The sequence below is a fragment of the Petromyzon marinus genome, chromosome 28, assembly GCF_048934315.1.
Source record: "Petromyzon marinus isolate PM22_M1 ecotype Great Lakes invasive population chromosome 28, UKy_Petmar_22M1.pri1.0, whole genome shotgun sequence".
NCBI lineage: Eukaryota > Metazoa > Chordata > Hyperoartia > Petromyzontiformes > Petromyzontidae > Petromyzon > Petromyzon marinus.
The window spans coordinates 103609-124793 of record NC_133694.1 but is presented as its reverse complement, the minus strand read 5'-3'; the positions used below and the strand labels follow the sequence as shown (position 1 = coordinate 124793).

Below are 21185 nucleotides of genomic sequence, written 5' to 3'. Positions count from 1 at the left end.
ACAGGACGGTCTCATTTGCAACAACGACTGACCTAGGTCACCAAAACGACAAAACCAATCAAATAAAACAGTAATGAAGTGAAGAGAAATCAGCACGAGAACCAAACAGAAATCAGAAGGTAAACAACCTCGTTACGTAAGAAATCGTAGTACTGCATGAACACATAAATATGAAATGTATTTCTTGTAACAAAAGTTAATAAAAAAGTTAAATGACAGAAAAAACTAAATGCATTTATAGGGTGATTATTTCACTGTGTAAACAGATAGAGACATGAGTACCACCTCAATGCTAACTCTTTGAGATTTCATTTGCCCAATTTTTTTCAGTGACTGGATTTCATTTGCACATGCTGTGCAGCACTTGCAGCCAGCAGTATAAATACTCTCCTGGCTGCAGTTGACAGATCTCTCTGCTGGCCGGCCGGGGCGCTGCGCCACTCACGCAGTCGGTCCAGCCAGACAGCGAGTTCCTCGCGCGTCGCCTTCAGCCGCGTCTCGTCAGGGCCCAGTGTCAGCCGGCAGCGCGGGTGGAATGGGTAGAGCGGGTCTACAGTCTCCAGCTTGATCCGCGCCGCCAGGTGCTGCAGCACCCACAGGAAGTTGAGCATGAAGCCATCGGACGACACCAGGCGGTCATCCGTCTGCGGGGATGCGGGAGGGCGAGGGAGATGACCCGTGAGACCTCGCGTGTCACACCCTCAATCTATCCACTGCTACACATAGGCCTCCTTAAGCTGTATTCATCTGATTGGCGCTGCAACAATCCAACTAGCACCTGCACGCGAAATGATTTCATCACTCCATCCCAGCGGTGGACGTACTTTCGCTGTACGTATGTTGAACTTATTTCGTACCATACAAAGCCAACTGTGCTAATCGCTGCCATTACATTAGGTTTGACCAGTGGCCATCATCCCATCTATGCTAAATTTAATTTTAAAATATCTAGGTGGCTTCGTGCTCAAACAACAGTGGGTGACCTTGATCTCCAGTGGGAGAAATTCCACATTCCTATCCAGCTGAGTCATCCCTAAGACTCACTTGGAAGGGGCCGAGTTTACTCCAGACCAGGATTTGAGTGAACACCCTTTCATTGGCAAGCCGTGAGCCCAAGCGGACCTCACAAGATAATTCATATTCTTAGTTTTTTCGGTAAAGTCACGTTGAAGGGAAACAACAAAATAATAAAATATACATAAAACAATAAAAAATTCTCACGACGTTTCGACCATAACTCAAACGGTCGTCTTCAGGTGTGTTTTAAACCAACATTATTATTTTGTTTTTTCCCTTCAACGTGACTTTACCAAAAAAACTAAGAATATGAATTACTGCAGTCACGAAAGCTTTAAATCAAAAGATAATTCATATCAACCGGCGCCTCTGCACCTGCAGCTGTGACTTCTTGCCGTTGCGGTTGACAACGGCAGCCATGTACGCGAGCGTGGCTTCCCGCGTGCCTCCATTGAGCAGCATGCTGTGCAGCACCTTGAACTGCTCCATCTGCGCACAGTCACAGAGCAGCAGCGGCACGGCGTGGGCAGAGGCAGCGTCAGGGCACAGGGGGGCACACTCTGTTGGTGGCCTTTGTTGGCAATCCATGCTTAATTATAATATTTTTTATTTACACAGCACTTGCTGAAATGGCCCAGCAACTTAATGGCAAAGTTAAGTTGCTGATTGGATGTAAAGCAGAAGGAGACGTCTCCTGCAAAAACAAACCATTATTATTTAATCGCCTCGCATCTCATTTCAAACATTCAAAGGGCACCACCATTGGCAGCTGTCCCTGTAAGTCACAATGTTGACTCCGCATTAGTCTGGCAACTGAGGGTGATGATTGCTATGTGTAATCCCAATAGAGTAATATAGTGTCCTTTTTCAAATGTGGTATGTGTATATACGTGTGTGTGCGCTGGTGGTGAGGTGCACGCCGTGCACGCCGCACCCGCGCCGTCTCCAAGTGATGCTGCAGGGCCTGGCTGACGACGCGCGTATTGTCCAGTGTGAGTGTTGGCCCCGAGAAATACTTCTCTGCCACCTTGGGCTGTGCAACAACACAGAACACAGCGCATACAGCGAAGCACGTGCAGCATGTCGCATATAGCGCATAGTCCACGGCACAGCGCACCACCTCTATGTACACTGCACTATACCCTGCACTACCACTCCTGTACACTAGTACAATGCAGTGCACTCTCCAATACTTCTCGTGCGCTGCATTACACCCGACACATTACACGCCACCCTGCACCACATCCCTGCACCACACTCTAGCCTGTGACTCCGGGTGCCAATGCCCCGCGACTCACGTCGTCCTCGGAGAAGGCGGAGAGTGAGAAGACGGAGCCGATGAAGGAGAGACGCTGCAGCTCGCGGCCGCCCCCACCAGAGAGCGAGTCGGGTAGCCACAGCTCGTGCAATGCAACCTGTGCACCGCAATGCATGGTTAATGCACGCCGCAGTAGTAACCAGGGTGGTATGCCGGATTTGAACTGGGAGCCTCTACAATAATTGATGCTACTACTGCGTCATGTGACCGCCTGAACAGGCTGGGTACAGTCGTTACAGTTGGGTGCGGGAGGGAGAGAGGGACCCACCAAGGAGCAGATGGGGCGAGTGTTTCCCACCTTCACCTCGCACAGCTCCGCCAGTGCCTGCAGCCCACAGCAGCCAGAAGCAGTCAACACACAGCCCCATCTGCCAGCGCAGCCAGCGCTCACCAATTATTACTCAAATGCCAATGAGTTCACCAACCGGTAAGTTGAAGAACAATTCTCACACCCAAAATCAGCAATTAGACACGATGTTTCCCTTGAAACTGGATCATCTTTAGGACAAGATCCCGAAAATTAGACTAACCACGTCACCTGATCCGGCTTCTTAAATAGGTGTTCTGATCTCAGAGGAACAACCACTCAGAAATATTGACTATTACAAATTAAAAATTTTATTTAAAGCTTTCGTGACTGCAGTAATTCATATTCTTAGCTCTTTCGGTAAAGTCACGTTGAAGGGAAACAATAAAATAATGAAATATTATTTCTATATATATTTTATTATTTTATTGTTTCCCTTCAACGTGACTTTACCGAAAGAGCTAAGAATATGTATTACAAATTTCTTATTTTAATTTTATTTTAATTTACTTTGGCCAATGATTAACATTATATGCATTATTCATAACTATTAATTAATATACGAGCCTGCAGCAGGCTAGCAGCATAATCTTAGGGTTTACGAAAGATGTTGTGCCTCCGCATTACACCAAGGTATCCAAATAACCACGCGTGGAGGATCCCTCATCTTACACAGCCCAGAGCACCCTCCAAGAGGGAACAATGTCCTTGAGCAGTGGTTGCCAAGGGCGCCGTCAGCCGAACAACAACACGGCGCCTCTCATGGCCACACCTCCGATCAGCACGGTTGGCTAGGTACGGTGCGAAAGAAGTTCAACATACATATATAGCCGGGTGGCTGCAGGGACCTCACCATGAGCGGGTACTTGAAATTGTCATTCTCCAGCGAGCACTCACAGCAGGCCTGGGCGAGGTCTTGCACCACTGGCATGAACACCTGCCAATAACAAAAACAGCAGCAACTTTATCTTACAATATAATTACTCTTTGGTTCTTTCGGTAAAGTCACGATGAAAGAAAATATATTAAATAATAGAATACGACGTTTCGATTGCAACACAAGCAACTGTCATCAGGTAGAACTAAATTTGAGAGACAAAACACAGACACGGAGACACACAAGCAGAGAGAGACAACACAAACAACACAGAGACACACAAATCAAGTTTGAACAATATAATTATAACGATTACTGTTTTTTTTTCTTTATATAGCCTCATTCGTGCATACTACATCTCAAAACAGCAACATAACCTCCCGTATTTCCATTTTTTATTTTGGGAAAATTGGTTTCGCTTTAAGTTGCTTCACTTAGGTCAAATTTTACAGGAACGCAACCCCAACATTAAGCGAGGAGTGACTGTAAATGTTTAAGGTAATGGAGACATTATAAGGATTGAGTAGAACTTGTGGTATGGAGGCTATGCGTCATCACCTGGAAAGCCCGACGTAGACTTTGTAGTCTCCTCAACCTGCAGCCACAAACCTCCATGAATTGTTCTCCTCAATGCCTACATCCCCACCCACAACTCACATCCCCATCCACACTCATCTCCCCACCCACAACTCACCTGACTAAACGCATCCTGGTCCAGGCAGGAGGCCCTCACCATCTCCTGAATGAAGCCGACCGGCAAATTTCGGCACAGCAGGTATGGCACCAGCAGCGACGGCTGTAGTGCGGATCTGCTCCAGTCACATTTTGCCACAAGAAAACGTTTGTGTGGATGAGGAAGAGATTAATATTATTATAGTTAAGCCTGATCACCCATGAAAACCTCATCGAGTCTTAAGACTCCTTTTCAGGAGGGTCCTGACCATTTTTTGCAGGAGGGGGAAATTATTGCAAAAGATCTACAATTGAGAACGGGCCCAAAGGGCCAAACTGCCAAGCAGCCACCAACAAACACCACAAATCAAAGTTGTCGATTAAATGCATTTTGTGAATTGAGCAAGATTGTTATAAGAACTTGGAAAAAGAGATGATGATGGGAGAGAATTCCAACGTGAAGCAGTGCGAGGAAAGAATCAGAAAGAGGAGCATTGTGACCTGCAGTGTGGTAGTTGAACATGAGTATGGATGAGACAAAACAATTTCATGGAAAAAGTAGCAATAAAAAAGTGACAAGGAGGTGACTGACCACCGGTGAGTAATTCGATTGAATTGGTGAGTGCTGGATCATTTATCACCCTGACAGCCTTATGTTAAATTATATCGAGTGCAGTTAGGTAGAAACTGGGTGCTCCACCCTAGGTATGACAGCAGTGTTCCAACTTCGGCTGAGTGCATGTGTGCGTGCGCGTTTGCGCGCGTCTCTGCATTACCGCGGTTGGGTTAGCGCCCCTTGCAGCACGAGCGTTGCGTGAGCCACACACTGCGTACGGATCTGCCCCAGCACGCGGCCGACCTCGGGAAGGCTGCACATCTGCACACCCATGGACAGCAGCACAAAGAAAATCTCATTAATGAGCTGGCGGAGCGGTCAATTGAGAGACCCATAACTTCATGAGGGGATTTGACCACAGAGTGGAATGTTCCCACGGTAGCGCACATATGCGTTAAGCTCACACAAGTACGCCCTTGTGCTCACGTTAAAATACATGCGTTCATCACACTGGGACACAGCTTAATGCAAAGAAAAAGTAAAATAAACTCATTAAAGTAGTTATTTTCCAATCTTGCACAAAAGCTGCACAGCGAGCTGTGTGGTAATTTTTTTTTAGATTGTTTTTTGTAAGGATTTTGTAGATTTTGTGAAAACTTCTAAAGTTTTCCTGGCCTGATGGCTATGATTGTTGGGGAGCGAGTGACTGGAGTGAAATGGTAGCGAGTGCTGAATCCTCAATCACCGGGTTTATGTTCAACTAGCTTTACTACCCGGCTTCGCCCGGGACTTGGATTCACTACGCCCGGCCGCCTTTGTCTCCCCAGTGGCGATGTTCACATACCACACCAGTAAATTGTTTGAGGCTGAGTCGACCTAGGGGAGGCCCAGGACCGGTTAAAAAAATCGTCACCGGTGGTGGCCGAGAGTGGGAATCGAACTCGGGTCGCCGGGTTCATAGCGCAGCGCGCTAACCACTACACTACCGCTCCTCCCACACACACGCGCGCGTCCATAGGTACACATACACGTGTTTGCTGCAGACACACAACTTTCAGGGTGCCTACGGCAGTAAACGACTGAAATAATAAAGCAATGCTGTGCGAAGAACGCCTTCGACCTGCAACACATTTGTATGGCACTTCACTCGCGGAGGGCTGGGGGGGGGGGATGCGTGACATCAGCAGACACACTGCGTTACACTTCCGCATGCGGGTGACATGACATATGTGACGTCACAGCTCACTTGCCGTGCAAAAAATATGCATGTCGGGAAGTATGCTAAACATTTTGAACAGACACACATTCACAAATTTCCCTTTTATAAATATAGATTTGATACAGTTGAACGGTTTTCACACTGCAACAGGCAGGGTGCCACTGGCTGGTGCTGCGGCTGGGCGCGTGTTGCAATGCGCTACCTTGGGTGCTGCCCTCTCCTCCATGGCAACGCGGTCGAAGCACTCGACGAGGTAGTTGAGCGCGTGCGTCTCTGCGCAGCTCTCCATCGAGAACACGTCTCTGCGGTGCTCCGCTGGCAAGCAGAGCGCCATTGCGTCACTGCTGATTGCGGCGCTGCTGTTGCTGCTGCGGCACAAACCCCCCGGCCGAGGAAAACCTACGTCACAGAATGTCATGTGCTTCCCCCAAGTATCCCTTCGCGCCCCCAATATAATATCGATGGTTTTTCTTTTTACACAGCGTCACTCGCGCAAGTTGTCACCCTGGGGAATAAATATTTTGGGGAACCAAAATTCGTGTACGCTGGCACAAGCAAAACGACAACGCACCCAATCACACTGAGCACAAACGACACATGTCCATCTCACTGGGAGTGACACCGAGCGCCGGTGGAAAGTGTCACATCGACAAACAATCAACAATTGTCAGATTCATCGGGAGCCACAGCAAGCACATCTACAGCTTCACACTGACCACAACCGACACGTGGCAATCTTACCAGGAGTCACACCGAGCACAGGCAAAAACCGTCACATCGAGAACAACCGACAAGTCAGTTTGACCGGTATTCACACCGGGCACAGCTAACAAGCATCATACCAAACAAAGCTAATGCACAAGCATTACACCAGTACCACTATGGGGCCCAGTGGCAACCCTGGAAGGTTGTGTCTTGCAGGGGGCGTGCCGTGATGCCAGTCACACTCTTTAGGCTGAGCCAACTCGAGGAGAGGCTCAACGCAGACGTGGACTCTGATTGCTGCTTTTGCTACTCATTGCAAGTGACACCCTCCCAACACCCGTGACCTTACATTGACCTGCGAAGGTAAGTCAGCAGCAATGACGAGCACGCACAATGACATGCAGACCGGAAACATCGTCTAAAGTTAGCAACGCACGACTACTTAGCAGCGCTCTCCACCTCCATCAGTATTCACATGTTATTATTTGAGAAGGCTCTTGCCAAATTTTCACACTCGTGGGAAAATTTGCTATGAGCGGCTGAGAGGGGAACCAAACCCAGAATCTTCTTGTTGTGAGGCACAAGTGTTACCACTGTGACATCCCGCTGCCCACGTGTGCAACCTAAACTAACAAACAACCATTGTAGATAAAGCCCTAGGTCAATTGTCCTGGACTGTTCCTCATGCATTGGAAATGTTATTCATTTATTTAAAATGTCATTAGTGATGTCCTGTTCGAATGAGCATTGAAATTGTGCTCATCTCCCATTTAAAGCCTTGAGGCAGTGGTGGAAATTCCTCAATACTATGGCAGGCAGGGGTAAGCCAATCTACAGCACATCCACTGATACACCTCCACAGTGAGCACAATGTCACCAAGATTATACGGCTTACCAAAAATACATAAAGTAGATACACCCCTTCGTCCCATCGTCTCTACTATAAACTCCCCCACCTAGAAAACGGCTCGTTTTCTGTCTGAAATGCTGCGGCCTTTCACTGGAAAAACCACCTCTACGGTACAAAATTCTACTCACCTGGTATCGACACTCACGGGTATTTCCCTGTCCCCAGACGACCTGCTTGTCAGTTTTTATGTAGTTTCCTTATTCACCAAAGTTCCTGTACCTGACACCATCACAATCGTTGAAGACTTGGTTCATCAAGGACTAAACACTGAGGTACGCCCCTGGTGAGACACTGCTTAACCAATACATACTTCACTTGGAATGGAACTATCTACAAACAAACTGAGGGCACCCCAATGGGCTCCTATCTCCGGAGAAATTTGAGACTGACGCCATCTAGACTGCCACTGTGCGCCCAACCTTATGGAAGAGGTACGTGGATGACACTTTTGCCATCTGGCCACATGGCCGGCCTGCTCTAGACCAATTCCTCAACCACATCAATTCCATACACCCAGCCATCAGATTTACCATGGAAGTCGAAAAAGATGGCAAGCTACCTGTTTTTGATGTCCTAATAAAAAAGAGACCTGATGGTTCAATGAGCCACTCTGTCTACAGGAAAGCTACCCATACGGATGCTTACCTGAAACCAGATTCCCACCACCATCCATCCCAGCAGAATTCCCTCATCAAGACTCTGCACCATAGAGCCCAATGCATATCCGACCAGGAACACATAGCCAGTGAACTCAAGCACGTACACCAAGCTCTTAAGGCTAATGGTTACTCCCACTACACAATCCGCAAAGCTATCACTCCAACCATGAAGAAGGACTCTCTTGAGGAGCCTTTCAAAACCATCACTTTACCCTACATTGCGGGGATCACAAAAAAGATCTCCAAAATCTTGAATAAACACGATCCAGGTCCGATTCAACACATTACATAAAATCCGTGATCTGGTTCAGTCTGTAAAAGATGTGATTCCGGACATACAGTACCCTGGCGTCTACAAACTAAGTTGCCTCTATGGTAGTAGTTACATTGGAGAAACCAAACGACATGTCTCGGACCGCATTCGTGAACACAAAGCAGACCTAAAACACAGTAGGACCAACACCTCGGCCGTGGCAGACAACTGTTATAATTCAGTAGGCTCACATGACATTGACTTCTCCAAGACAGAGGTTCTTTGCAAGCCATCTTGCTACCATGAGAGATTCATTCATGAGGCTATCCACATATACAAACACAGAGACAATTTCAACCGAGAAGATGGATTCTGGCTTAGCAATCATTGGAAGGATTTGATAAACCATTTCGGGTCTTAATTGATTGTTCACACTTACGGTGGCTTTCGACCGCATCCATTATTTTCGTCTCCCCCCTCCTTTTTTCCAAACATAGATGGACTCCTCCATCTGAATAACTGATAAATCACTCTCCGTGGTGCTAACGTTAAAAAACCGCGACTTTTTTCAAATTTTCTTGCTGTGGTTTTCACACCTGATGATGATTGCTTGTGTTGCAGTCGAAACGTCGTGATAATTTTATTGTTTTATATTTTTATTATTTTATTGTTTCCCTTCTACGTGACTTTACCGAAAGAACCAATACGACCTAAATACATAACTTTATAGTTAAATTTTGATTTAAAGCTTTCGTGACTGCAGTAATTCATATATATTTTATTATTTTGTTGTTTCCCTTCAACGTGACTTTACCGAAAGAACTAAGAATATAACTTTATAGTTTTTTTCATAAATTAAACGTATTTTTATTTGGTTAAACTTTTGATAAATTAAACAAAATCTAGTACCCCTACTTCCAAGTCATGCTAGTCGGCCCGCAACACACAACACCTGCTGTGTAGCTAGCAGAGAAGAGCCGTTTGGTATACATCCCAGCCAGCATGTAGCTAGTAGTGAAGAGCTGTGTGGTTTTTGAGTTGCGTTGTTGTACAAGCCGATCGTGAAGGCCACCCCCCCACTCATCCCCCTGGCTACCTGGTGCCGAGCACACCCTCCTCATCCTCATCATCGTTATCATCGTAGTCGTCATCATCACCGCCGTGGCCCGAGCGGTGGCGGCGCGGTCCGTGAGCCGCCACGAGAGACAGGAGGAGGGCGACCGGGTCGTCAAGGCGTGGCGACGCTGCCAACGCCGCGCGCTGCGGGGTTCTGTTCGGCGAGCAGCGGTGATGGTGGAGGAGAGGAAAGCATGAAATCAGAAAGAAATAAAATGACAGTACAAAAAGTGAAAGCAGACAGAAAATTTAAATGTGGAAAGAACTTAAAAGGAAATAAACAATCGTATACAAATTATAAGTAAAGAGTGGTTTGTTTGACGGTCATGTAAACATATTTGTTTTTCCACAGTACAGCTGCCCAAATTCTGTGTTTTTCTATGTGTGCTTACGAATGTTTTCGTGCCATTAGGTCTGTGTAAGTCTCTGTGTGTGCCTGTCCATGTGTGAAAGTCTCAATGTCTATTTATGAGTTGTCAGTGTGTCTAAGTTTAAGTGTTTTTTTTGTCAATTTGTCTTAACACTTTTGTCCGTCTGTGGGTTTTCAGGTTCGCACACATCTAAGACTGTGTCTGCATGTCTATGTACTGTATGTATATTTAACGTGTTTCGCACCGTACGTAGCCAACCGTGCCATAGTGTCTACATGTCCCTTTGGAGTTTATATTGCTCTCCTAGATCTGAGCGTATCTATCCGTGAGCCTGCATTCGAGTGTCTGCATCCATATCTGTGTCTCTGCTCGTTCGTACCCAATGAACATGGGACTGTGTATGGCAGAAGTATTGAGCACGAACTGCCCTGGGGTCGGAGAAGCAGCGCCGATGGTGGCAGGAAAGGGGGACGGCGGGGAGGGTCTGGGAGAGGGGCGGGATGGGAGGGCTGACGCTCCGAGACCCCGGAACCAGGGGCTGGGGCTGGCACTGTACAGACTTGTGCCCTGACTGCCACCCAGACTGGTGGAAACCGGGAGACATCGCAGAGCCGTTGGGAGAATGGGGAAGGAAGGAAACAAAGAGGAAAATACAAGGAAATAAAGATGACACAGGATCATTGCAAAAGCAAGGAACTCAGAAAGCCAAAGAGACACGCTTGGACTAATAGGAACAAGAGGTAAAACTAAAACAATGATGAATAAAACCGAAAGGATGGAATGATTTTACCGTACTAACATAGATTTGAGTGCATCACCAAAATAATATAAAGAAGTGTGTCACATGGCTATACGTTGCTCGGGTGGGTAATTGAATTATTTTACAGTTATGGATTGTTTATTTAACTGAAAACCCATAGCACAACTCTATCTCGTAGATACGAACCCAGGCTGTGCATCCCCAGCGGTACCATACAAATTTGATTGAAAAAATATTAAAAACCTCAGTCATGCATTTCAATAGTGCCCAAGCGATCCACAAAATTGCCTGTTATTTTGCCAATTCACACTGCAAATGGATTTACGGCAGAGACCTGAATCCTAGAGACGCAAGTGAGTGGCGACAGTCACGATCGCCCAGGTCCTACCTTGAGCTGGCACCCTCTCCACCGCATGCACCGGGGCTTCTGGGAAAGCTGCACAGCGCCACGGGGTCGCCACCAGAAACATCTCGCCGCCCGGGGGGCACAGGCACAGGCTGCGATGCTGCGAGGGGTCCAGCGGTAAGACCGGCGAACGGATTTTCTTCCACGGAGTCCACCGAGTCCGGGAGATCCGCAGGAGCCTGCGCATCCGAGCGTGTCAGGTTCACGAGCACCTCCACGAGGATCTGTCCCACCAGGTCCTTCCAGTCGGAAAACATGCCCCGTGGGGCGGTCAGGAACTCAGCCGCGAGCGCTGGGAGGGGGATGAGGTCCCGGCCGGGCTGCTTCCATGACACCCGCAGGATCTTGCAAACCAGCTGTAGCAGCTGGTCCTTGGTCATCTCCGTGTCGTCCGAGGCCTGCATCAAGCCCTGTATATACAATAACTTTGTATTACTATAATGCTTGTTTACAAAGGAAAGGCTCACTGAGTCTCAAGGAAGAGCGCATAGCACAAGCAGCTGATGTAGCACACGTGGCAAACAGCTCACATAGTACAGCACACTTTCTCAGGTTGGTCCTGCCAGTGTTCACAGTCAGAGGCAATGTTGCTGCTGTGTATAATCCCAATTGAGTAATAGTCTTTAGGACATCCATACAGAACAGGGGGGGACCCATTTTTATGAATTGGTGTTATCCACCAACCTTAGCATCCAAAGTACTGTATTAACTGTTGGGCAAGTGCCATTAGAGGGTGCCTTTTAAGGCCAGCACAGCGCAGGTGGTAGTGATGTGGGCAACACCACGCCAGCTGCCTACATCTCGATGACATGGCACAGTGGTAACAGGTTTGCCATTTGTTGCAGAGGTGAATCCTGGAATCGCACCCAATAACTCAGCGGTGGCAGCTCAGCCCTCTCATTTGTATTCGCCCATATAGGCGATATGATAGAGGCCACGTCCTTTTATCACTGACCTTTACGTTCAGGCCTCGCTTATCCTTGCGGTCGCTCTCCTCCACTTCCATGTTCTCTATCCCCGAGTCCACATCCACCTGAGATCCACTGCACAACCCATCACTCATCACCCTCTCAGTTCAACATTTCAACCTTCTACTAGGTTTAACACGTAGGCTTTCACAACCAATATCATCCATAATAGAAGTTTTTTGGGGTTAGATCGCGTAAATATATAAATGTGTCGTTAAAACCCACCACCACCTGATACAGCCCACTAATAAGGGTTGTCATGTAAACAGAACATGCCAATTCGTCACGAGTACAGCACATCGGTGTGTTGGAGAGCTATGCCACAACATTTACAAACTGAGTACGACGTTTCGCCAGTTATTACAACTAGCTTCATGTGGCAGGGGGATTACTCAGGCAATGTACATTATGCATGTGCATTATGCGAGCCCTTGGAACTTTATGGGCTACCAAAAAAAATTCACAAACCTGATGTCCCATTAAGACCCATAGTTAGTACAATAGGCTCTGCCACGTACAAATGAGCACAATACGAAATGAAACAAATACAGTCCTACATCGGTAGGACCTTTTCGTTTATCAAAAATTTTGAATATCTTGTAAATATATTTAAAGATATTAATCTTAATCCTAATGATATTCTCGTAAGTTTTGATGTGACCTCTCTGTTCACCAGGGTTCTGGTCAACGAGTCAAATAAATTACTCGACACTCTGGTAACGAACAAAGGTTTAGCCAAAGATATCCCAAGACGAGCTGAACACTGTCTAAAGAACACTTCTTGTAGAAAGGTGACTTCTGTAAACAAAAGGAAGGAGCAGCAATGGGCTCTCCTTTGTCTCCTGTGATAGCCAATTTGTACATGGAAGATGTTGAAACATAAGCAATAGCTTCAAGCACACTAAAACCATCTGCTTGGTTTAGATATGTGGATGACACATTGGTGGTCTGGCCAGACGGCAAAGATACACTGAATGCATTTCTAAATCATCTCAACTCGCAAAACCCATCCATCCAGTTCACCATGGAAGTGGAAGCTGACACAACTCTACCATTTCTGGATATTCTGCTCGGACGGGGTAGAAATGGTAAAATAACACACAGTATTTACCGAAAGAAAACGTATATTGACGCCTATCTGAATGCAGTCACACCATCACTCCGCGAAGAAATCTGCTCTTATCAAGACGCTCATTCATCGAGCTAAGAAAGTGTCAGATGGTGACAGTCTGAGAAGTGAAATTCAACATGTTAAAGAAGTGCTGCAAATAAACGGTTACAATGATGCACAAACCAACAGGGCATTGAATACCAAAACCAAATAAAAACAAGAGCATTGAAACTGCCCATTTAATGAAAACGATCAAAATACCATACATTGTAGGAGTAACTGATAAACTAGCCAGATGTTTGGAAAAACAAAATATCCAAGTCAGATTTGGCACGGTACATAAAATACAGAATTTAATATCTGGTACAAAAGATGTATTACCGAAGCTATCAACATAAGGTGTGTACAGGATTAACTGCACGTGTGATAAATGTTGTTGGGCAAACAGGACGAATGATCAGCACAAAATTAAAAGAACATCAGAGAAATATTAAAAAATCCAAAATGCAACTGTCATCAGTAGCAGAACACGCATGCCAACAAAGACACTCAATTGATTTTGATAATGTTGAAGTTTTGTGCAAAACCAGCTACTACTGGCTAAGACTAATTAGATAATCTATCAGAATAGAAAGAAATAAAAATAACCTTAACCGTTCAGATAGCTACAGTCTTAGTGCTGCATGGAAGTGAATAATCAAATAATACATTATTTAAATGCATGCCTACAAAGGACAGCGTACTTCAATAGGGATTAACGTTGGTAGAGCTATTTTAATAAACAGAATAGAGAGGAAGGACAAGTTCAAAGGGCTAGCAGAATGCACATGCATAATGTACATGCATAATGTACGTTGCCTCAGTAATCCCCCCCCCACATTGTGCAAGAGCGCAGAAGGGTGGTCAACACATCTACGCCTCTATATAAGGAACGAAACAGTAAGACTTCTCCACAAATCTGGCTATCGCCTGATGAAGCTAGTTGTAATTACCGGCGAAACGTCGTACTCAGTTTGTAAATGTAATGGCTTGGCTCTCCAACACACCGGTGTGCTGTACTCGTGACGAATTGGCATATTCTGTTTACGTGACAACCCTTACTAGTTGGCTGTGTCAGGTGGTGGGTTTTAATGACCCATTCATAGATATACGCAATCTAACCCCAAAAAACCTCTTCTACTAGGTATTAGCAACTGTATCCGAGTGTCTGCATGTAGATTTTACATGTTTGTATACATGTCTGACATATTTACTGGATACCTTGAACACAAATTAGCATCATGATTTGATTCAAGAACTCTATAGTGAATGCAGACTTCTGTAATTAATAGTGATTAGAGCATTCCATAATCAACAAATGAAAAATCAGAACTTTCTATCATGTGATTACAGCCGCCCGTAATGAATATCTGAATGGAGCTCTTTGAAGTAAATGGTGAGAGGGGAGCGAGCATGTTGGAGGAGAGCGAGCGGAGTGGATGTGCACCTCTTGTCGGGCGCAGAGCGGTCGATCTCCATGCTCTGTGAGCGCGATAGGCCTTGCGACTGCGACTCGGCGCCGGCTGATGGGGAGCTGCTCAGAGAGCTGCTCTGGCTCATCTCTGTGGAGCAACAGGAAGCAAGTCACACGACTCGCTTACACGCTCGCCGAAAATAGGTACTACACGTGGCTTTACCACCACACTGCAGTGGTGAAGGGCAGCAGGGTTGCCCAGTGGTAATGCTGGTGCGTCACAGCAAGTATGTCTGGGTTCGACTCCAGACTGGTGCCTTTGTGTGGGGCATATGTTCACTCCCTGTTTGGCAAAGGTTTCCTCCTGTTTCTCTAGTTTATTCCATAGCTAAAAAAACATACAAGAGGCCTTCAGAAGAGAATTCGTGTAATTTTGCTATTCCTACGTTGCAATAGCACAGAATCCATTGGTTTACAATATGGTCCATAGTTTGGTTTGCATGGCAAGTCACAGTGGGCCTTATATTTAATTTTCCATTTCTTAAAGAGATGTCCTGATGCAATGGATGGTTACACCAGTATCTTCGAGGAATGTAAAAGTCAAAAGGTGTGATGAATGAATCGTGAATGAGGTGTTTATTATCGAATTCCGCATTATTTCACTCTGTTCGACAGCATTCTTCTGGATCTGGGTGAGATATAGGGATTGTGACAGCATGAATCCAGACGAGGGATCGGACGTCAGTCGGCAGCAAGTTACATTGTTGAGGTCTTGGTTGATGGGTAGGTTGTCGTTGGCAAAAAAGACATGTAAACGCCTTTGCAGTTCGCATATCTCTGTGGATATTTTGTGGCAATGTTTGCCAGAACAGGGAGCCAGGGGATGCATGTCAGTTTGTGTTTTGTTTATGATTTTCATTGCTTTATTTAATTGTGCACCTAGCAGTTTTGTACATGAGAAGTTAAAACACAACTCACGAGCCCGCATGGTGTCAAGTTGGCCTGCCATGGGAGTGTGGACATGTTAGCCCAGCCCGTGTCATGCTCAGAGCCAGCATAATTTGACCTACTTCAGCAATTGTTTCCTGCTGTGGTTGTCCCACCTGATGACGGACGCTTGTGTTGCGTCCGAAACGTCGTGATTTTATTTATTTTATACTTTATACCGACGTAACTTTACCGAAAGAACCAAAGAGTATAGGGTTCTGCTTCATTGTATGTATGGATGAAGGTATGTTGAACTTCATTCGCAACGTACAAAGCCAACAGTACTAATCGGAGGTGCGGGGGAAGGACATCAAACTATACAAAAGTAAGTTCTAAATCAATGAGTTTTCAATCTATAAAAGAAATTAGTTTTCAATATCGAAAACCTTGGATGTTTGGCCAACACCAATAACATTGGGTGTGTTTAGCTATGAACAAAAACCAGAGATCCCAGAGGAAACCCATGCAGAACAGGGGTAACACACACAAACGCGACACAAAATGGCAGCTGAGTCAGGTATCGAACCCAGGCGCTTTTCCTGTAAGGCACAAGTATTACCACTGTGCCACCCTGCCATCCAACATAAGTATGTGCCACATGTTGAGAAGAGAGCCTGAACTGCAGGACTGCGAGCTGGGCGCTGTGACCACGGTGCCAGGCGCAATCTCACAAACGCACCCACGGGCACGCTCGGCGAGGTAGACGGCCCCTGGGCTATGGATGGCCCCTGGGCCGTGGCCGGGGGTGATGAGGCTACGGGAGTTGAGGGCCCCGCGATAGGCGGTGCCGTCTCGCGCTGCGGTGACGTGAGCGGCGTGGCCGGCTGCGCCAAACGAGCGAGGCGGCGCCTGCGGATCTGGTGAATGCCACGGGGAGAGAGCACAAGCAGCGGATGTAGCATAATCAGCATAAACACGCAGCAGACAGCTCACATTGTACAGCACACTTAAAACAATAGCAATTTTATCTCAAAACGCTGTAGTTTTCACAGGCGGGGGAGCCATAGATAAGCAGGAACCCAATCACAACCAGTGCCAAAAATCGCTGAAATTCTGCGGTCCTATATTGGGATATTTGACCAATGCATTAATGAGTATTTACCCACATCGGATAAACCAGATTTCCCAGAGAAGATCCACCAACCCTCGCCTCCAATGCTGGATTACAGACATGCATAGCCACCAGTGGATAGCTATGCAACACACAGCTGACAGCTCACACAGCACATGCAGCGCACATAGCAAAAACAGCACACACAGCATGCACAACACACATGACATAGCCAAAACAGGTGTCATCACAACACCGCCACTTTCATTTGTGCAATGCAATGCTTAATGGGCAAATGCAGATAAATTGTGTCATTGTCGTTTCATGACAAATTAAAATGATCTACGCTGCTCAATGATGATGAAACTGATGGTGTTCAGAGGAAGTTAGTTAATGATTACAATGGCAATGATGGGTGTTTTTTTATTTAAAGGACTGTATTATTCATTGTTGTGAGGTTGTCAATTACATGACAAAGTTTGCTTTTGAAATACAGGTCAGTCATGCACAATGCTCTTTCTGTCAAACTAAAGTCCGCTAATTTTGCAAGCGTTGCACAGCAAGTATAGCACAGCAGTTACCATCCTATAACACCTTTGTTGTGGTGGTGGTATTGTCTGTCTCATGGTTTCGCAATGTGAACACTGCATGAACTTAAACAAGCAAAGCATTGTTAAAAAGGCGTGCGTTTTACCAAAAAGACCAATACGTCGCCTTGCTATATTTGTATCTCAACATAAAAAAATATTTATTTTACACATCCCATCAGCCACAAGGCCTTCTGGGAGTCAATTTTTCCAGGAGCATTGGTTTAACATAGCAAACTCTGGGACAGTTTCAATGTCTCATAAGCAGTCAGGCTTGCCTTGAGGCCATTTGTAAAAGGTGCATTATAAGTGCAAATTATTGTTAATGCTGAACTACATAATCAGAAGCAAAGACTCACTCTGTTTGATACGGGTCCTAGTTCAATAAATGTAACTATATAATACATAATAAAATGGTTAGACTTTTCCCATATAAAATTACCTCACTCACACACATTTCAACACTGAGCAAACAGCAATGTCTAACGTATAAGTGTTCATCCCATAAGAAAAGTAAACCCAATTCTAAAATGGGGTACATTATTGGATTGGCAAGAGTTGTTTCTGCACCTCTTGTCGGTTGCGTATGGGCCCGTGGTTTTTGCTAAATGAAAGGAAATATTGGATTGTACGTTATTAAAGAGGTTTTTGTTCCTATACTCAGGTATGTTATGTGCCCTCAAAGTGAAATCACGATGCTGTTGACGCCGAGAAGGTCCTCCCACAGCACGTGGTCCCCCACAGCAGAGTTCTGGCCGCGGTTATTATGACTGTGATTATTTGCACCGAGGTGAAACTATTAATAAAGCGGTGGATGAGCGGTAAACAACACGGGGCCGACGGGTAGAGACGAGGTCACGCCACACTCGTGTCAATCGACCGCAAAGTGCTTGTGTTATGTATTCATGTTTCATGGAATGAGGTCCCAAATCTAACAGAGGGGATCCTTGCCCATACACATCTAGCAAATTACTAGCATTGATTTAAAGAAGCCTTACTAATGTAAATGATTACCCTATAGCAGTTTCGCCGATTACACAGCGGGCCCACGAGACGGGCCCTGGTTGGAGAGCCGTGGGCCGTGCATGCGTGGCGCTATAACGCAAACAAAATGACACTGCAATAATAACGCGCGGAGCAGAGCCGCCACTGCGTGTTTACAAGGCTGGGCCCATGCAAACAGATTCCGAGTTCGAGCTGGGTTCTTTAAAATCCCACTATTAACGTTCAAAGGGGTCTTATAATGTCAAGGGGTTAGGCGAAGATTGGGCAAAACATTGTCCAAGTTAAATGGATGACTCATTGTGGCATATGAATCGGATTACACGTTACACTTATCGCCACACAATCTGCCTCAATTTCTTGAAAATGTAATTCTACAAGCATATACTTCTTTAACAATTAAATCCGAAACGTAGCTCTCAAAGACGCATGTTTAATTTGCCATACCTATGGTTCTACGCCGGGCTTGTTAAGTAGACTACTTTCACTCTATCATAGGCTTGATACGAACTCTTATTCCGCTGTAATCTCAGAGGTCATGCACGTAGGAAGGCAGATGAATATGCCGGTCCATGTGTAGGCAAGTATGCAGGTGGGTGTACATTTGCAGGTAAGTGGGTAGCTAAGTAGGTAAGTACGTGGGTGGGTACGCGCAAGTAGATGCCTAAATAGATACGCAGACAGGTATTTAGGTGGCCAAGCATGTGTGGTTAAAGATAAAGTCGCCTTAGCTCGAACCCGGCAAGGAGCCACAGGAACACCGCGTCTCCTATGCAGGCCACGGCGCGCCCAGACACTTAAAGCGACCCGATTCCCATGCTCTAAGGAGCGGGGTCCACCGGGGTCCCACGGCGACCACTAGGACTCTGTCCACACACGACCGCAACCACCAAACAGCTGCGGCCTACTTTCCCGGCGGAGCCTCGTACTAGCCTAGTGGTCTTGCCTGGGAGGGCGAGGGACCATGGCGGAGGGGCCGCACCGACGCGGGTTAAGGGGAGGGATGTTGCGAGCACCTCGTCTGGGCTGAGCTCCTCCATTTCGGGGCAGCAGCTGCGTCTCTTCAGGGTTAGCAGCAGAAGGAGAAGGCGGACGCGGAGGAAAATGAGAAGGATGAGGAGACAGGACAAAGAGGAGAAGGCGGCGGCGGCGGCGTCAGTGCAGTAGCGATTGATGCATCCTGCGAGCAGCGGCCATGTCGGGGCAGAGTGACGAACAGCTGAGAGGGCGGTGTCATCGCATCATCATTATCTCATTCATTATTCATTCACCCCAGTCATCGTATCATCGTTCGTATTTTATTCATTATTCATTCATACAGTGAACATATCATTCCCTACTAGTTGATTATTCATTCGTCCAGCCATAACATCATTCTCTTCTCATTCAATATTCATTCACTAGTCATCGCATCGTTCCTTACTAATTTATTATTCATTCATGCAGTCATCACATAATTCATTTCTCATTAATTCGTCCAGTCATCGCATCATTCACTAATAAGCAAAAATCCCTGTGGATTAATCTAGCAATCACATAATTCCTTAGTCATCCAATCGGCACGTCATTATTTACTCATTCATTCAGCCATCAAATAATTCCTAATTCATGAATCCAGTCATATCGTTCCTTACTCATGTCTTAAATCATCCAGTCACCGTATAATTCCATACTCATTCCTTAGTAATTAAGTTACCACGTCATTCATTAATCATTCGTCCAGTCATATTCCTTATTCATTTCATAATATTTCTTACCCATTTATTAATTTGTATGGTCATCACATAATTCTTTACTAACTTATTCAGCCATCACACCATGCCTTACTCAATCCATACATAATTCCTCACTCATGCATATTCAGGCAGTCATTACATGTTTCTCTATTCATTCAATTATTATCACTACATTCAATATTTATTAATCTATTCGAACATTCCTTACTAATGTATTATACATCGATCCTCTCCGTCATATCATCCCGCAAATCACTCATTCATCCAGTCACAGTCGTTGCATCGCGCCGAGTCATTCATGATTTAGTATTCATACTCTTTGGTTCTTTCGGTAAAGTCACGTCGGTAAAAAAAAATATCACGACGTTTCGATCGCAACACAAGCGGTTGTCCTCAGGCGGAAAAAATAATCCAGCAGTGGAACTTCTGAACCAGCCAGAGAGCTGTTACAACAACAAGAGGTTACATTTGTATTTAAAGCTTTCGTGACTGCAGGGATTCATATTCTTGGTTCTTTCGGTAAAGTCACGTAGAAGGGAAACAATAAAATAATATGAATACAAAACAATAAAATTCTCACGACGTTTCGACTACAACACAAGCAATCATCATCAGATGTCAAAACCACAGCAAAATGTTCTTGCTGTGGTGAGAATTGTATTGTTTTATATTTTTATTATTTTATTGTTTCCTTTCTACGTGACTTTACCGAAAGAACCAATAATAACAAGAGGTTATATATGTGGCGATGGGCAAGCAGGCGGGGTCTGAGCTGGAAAGGAATTCCATCCCCGGCCGCAGGCACCTAGGTTGTGTTAATGGGGGAGTTTAGGGAGAGAGAGATTACGGAGAGAGAGATTAGCATGAAATGAGCTTCCGTTGCCGCATCAGAGCACCGTCCCTGCATATGCGCACAACAGCAGTGTTAATGGGAGATTAGCACTATGTTGATGGGAGTGATTAGGCAGAGAGATTAGGGGGATTAGCAAGTTAATGTCATGTCTATGTGTAACACAAGCTGAGGCGCTGCCAACTGCGCTGTGAGAGGCAAGCGTGTTCCTCGCAAGGGTGGTCGCGTCAGTGAGACACAGAGCCCATCACACAGCCAGAACCATCGGTACATCGAGGCTAAGGGAGCAGAACT

The 21185-nt window shown here is 45.8% G+C and overlaps 1 protein-coding gene across 3 annotated transcripts in view; it reads right to left on the bottom strand.

Moving 5' to 3' along the window:
• Positions 1 to 19732, bottom strand: part of UBE4B (ubiquitination factor E4B) — a 34679-nt gene extending 14947 nt beyond the window's left edge. Inside the window, exons 1-16 of one of the 3 annotated variants that reach the window (XM_032962003.2) lie at positions 19322 to 19732; positions 16345 to 16522; positions 14712 to 14826; positions 12102 to 12189; positions 11129 to 11556; positions 10360 to 10563; positions 9590 to 9763; positions 6169 to 6334; positions 4968 to 5068; positions 4214 to 4328; positions 3496 to 3579; positions 2604 to 2660; positions 2316 to 2432; positions 1952 to 2050; positions 1393 to 1506; positions 446 to 644 (exon numbers count right to left, since the gene is read on the bottom strand). In XM_032962003.2, the coding sequence (XP_032817894.2) occupies positions 446 to 644; positions 1393 to 1506; positions 1952 to 2050; positions 2316 to 2432; positions 2604 to 2660; positions 3496 to 3579; positions 4214 to 4328; positions 4968 to 5068; positions 6169 to 6334; positions 9590 to 9763; positions 10360 to 10563; positions 11129 to 11556; positions 12102 to 12189; positions 14712 to 14826; positions 16345 to 16522; positions 19322 to 19345 (2263 nt within the window). In that variant the 5' untranslated portion in view covers positions 19346 to 19732. The remainder of the gene's footprint in view (positions 1 to 445; positions 645 to 1392; positions 1507 to 1951; positions 2051 to 2315; positions 2433 to 2603; positions 2661 to 3495; positions 3580 to 4213; positions 4329 to 4967; positions 5069 to 6168; positions 6335 to 9589; positions 9764 to 10359; positions 10564 to 11128; positions 11557 to 12101; positions 12190 to 14711; positions 14827 to 16344; positions 16523 to 19321) is intronic. The other 2 variants (XM_032962004.2, XM_032962005.2) reach the window with 2 other exon arrangements.
• Between the last annotated feature and the right edge of the window lie 1453 nt (positions 19733 to 21185).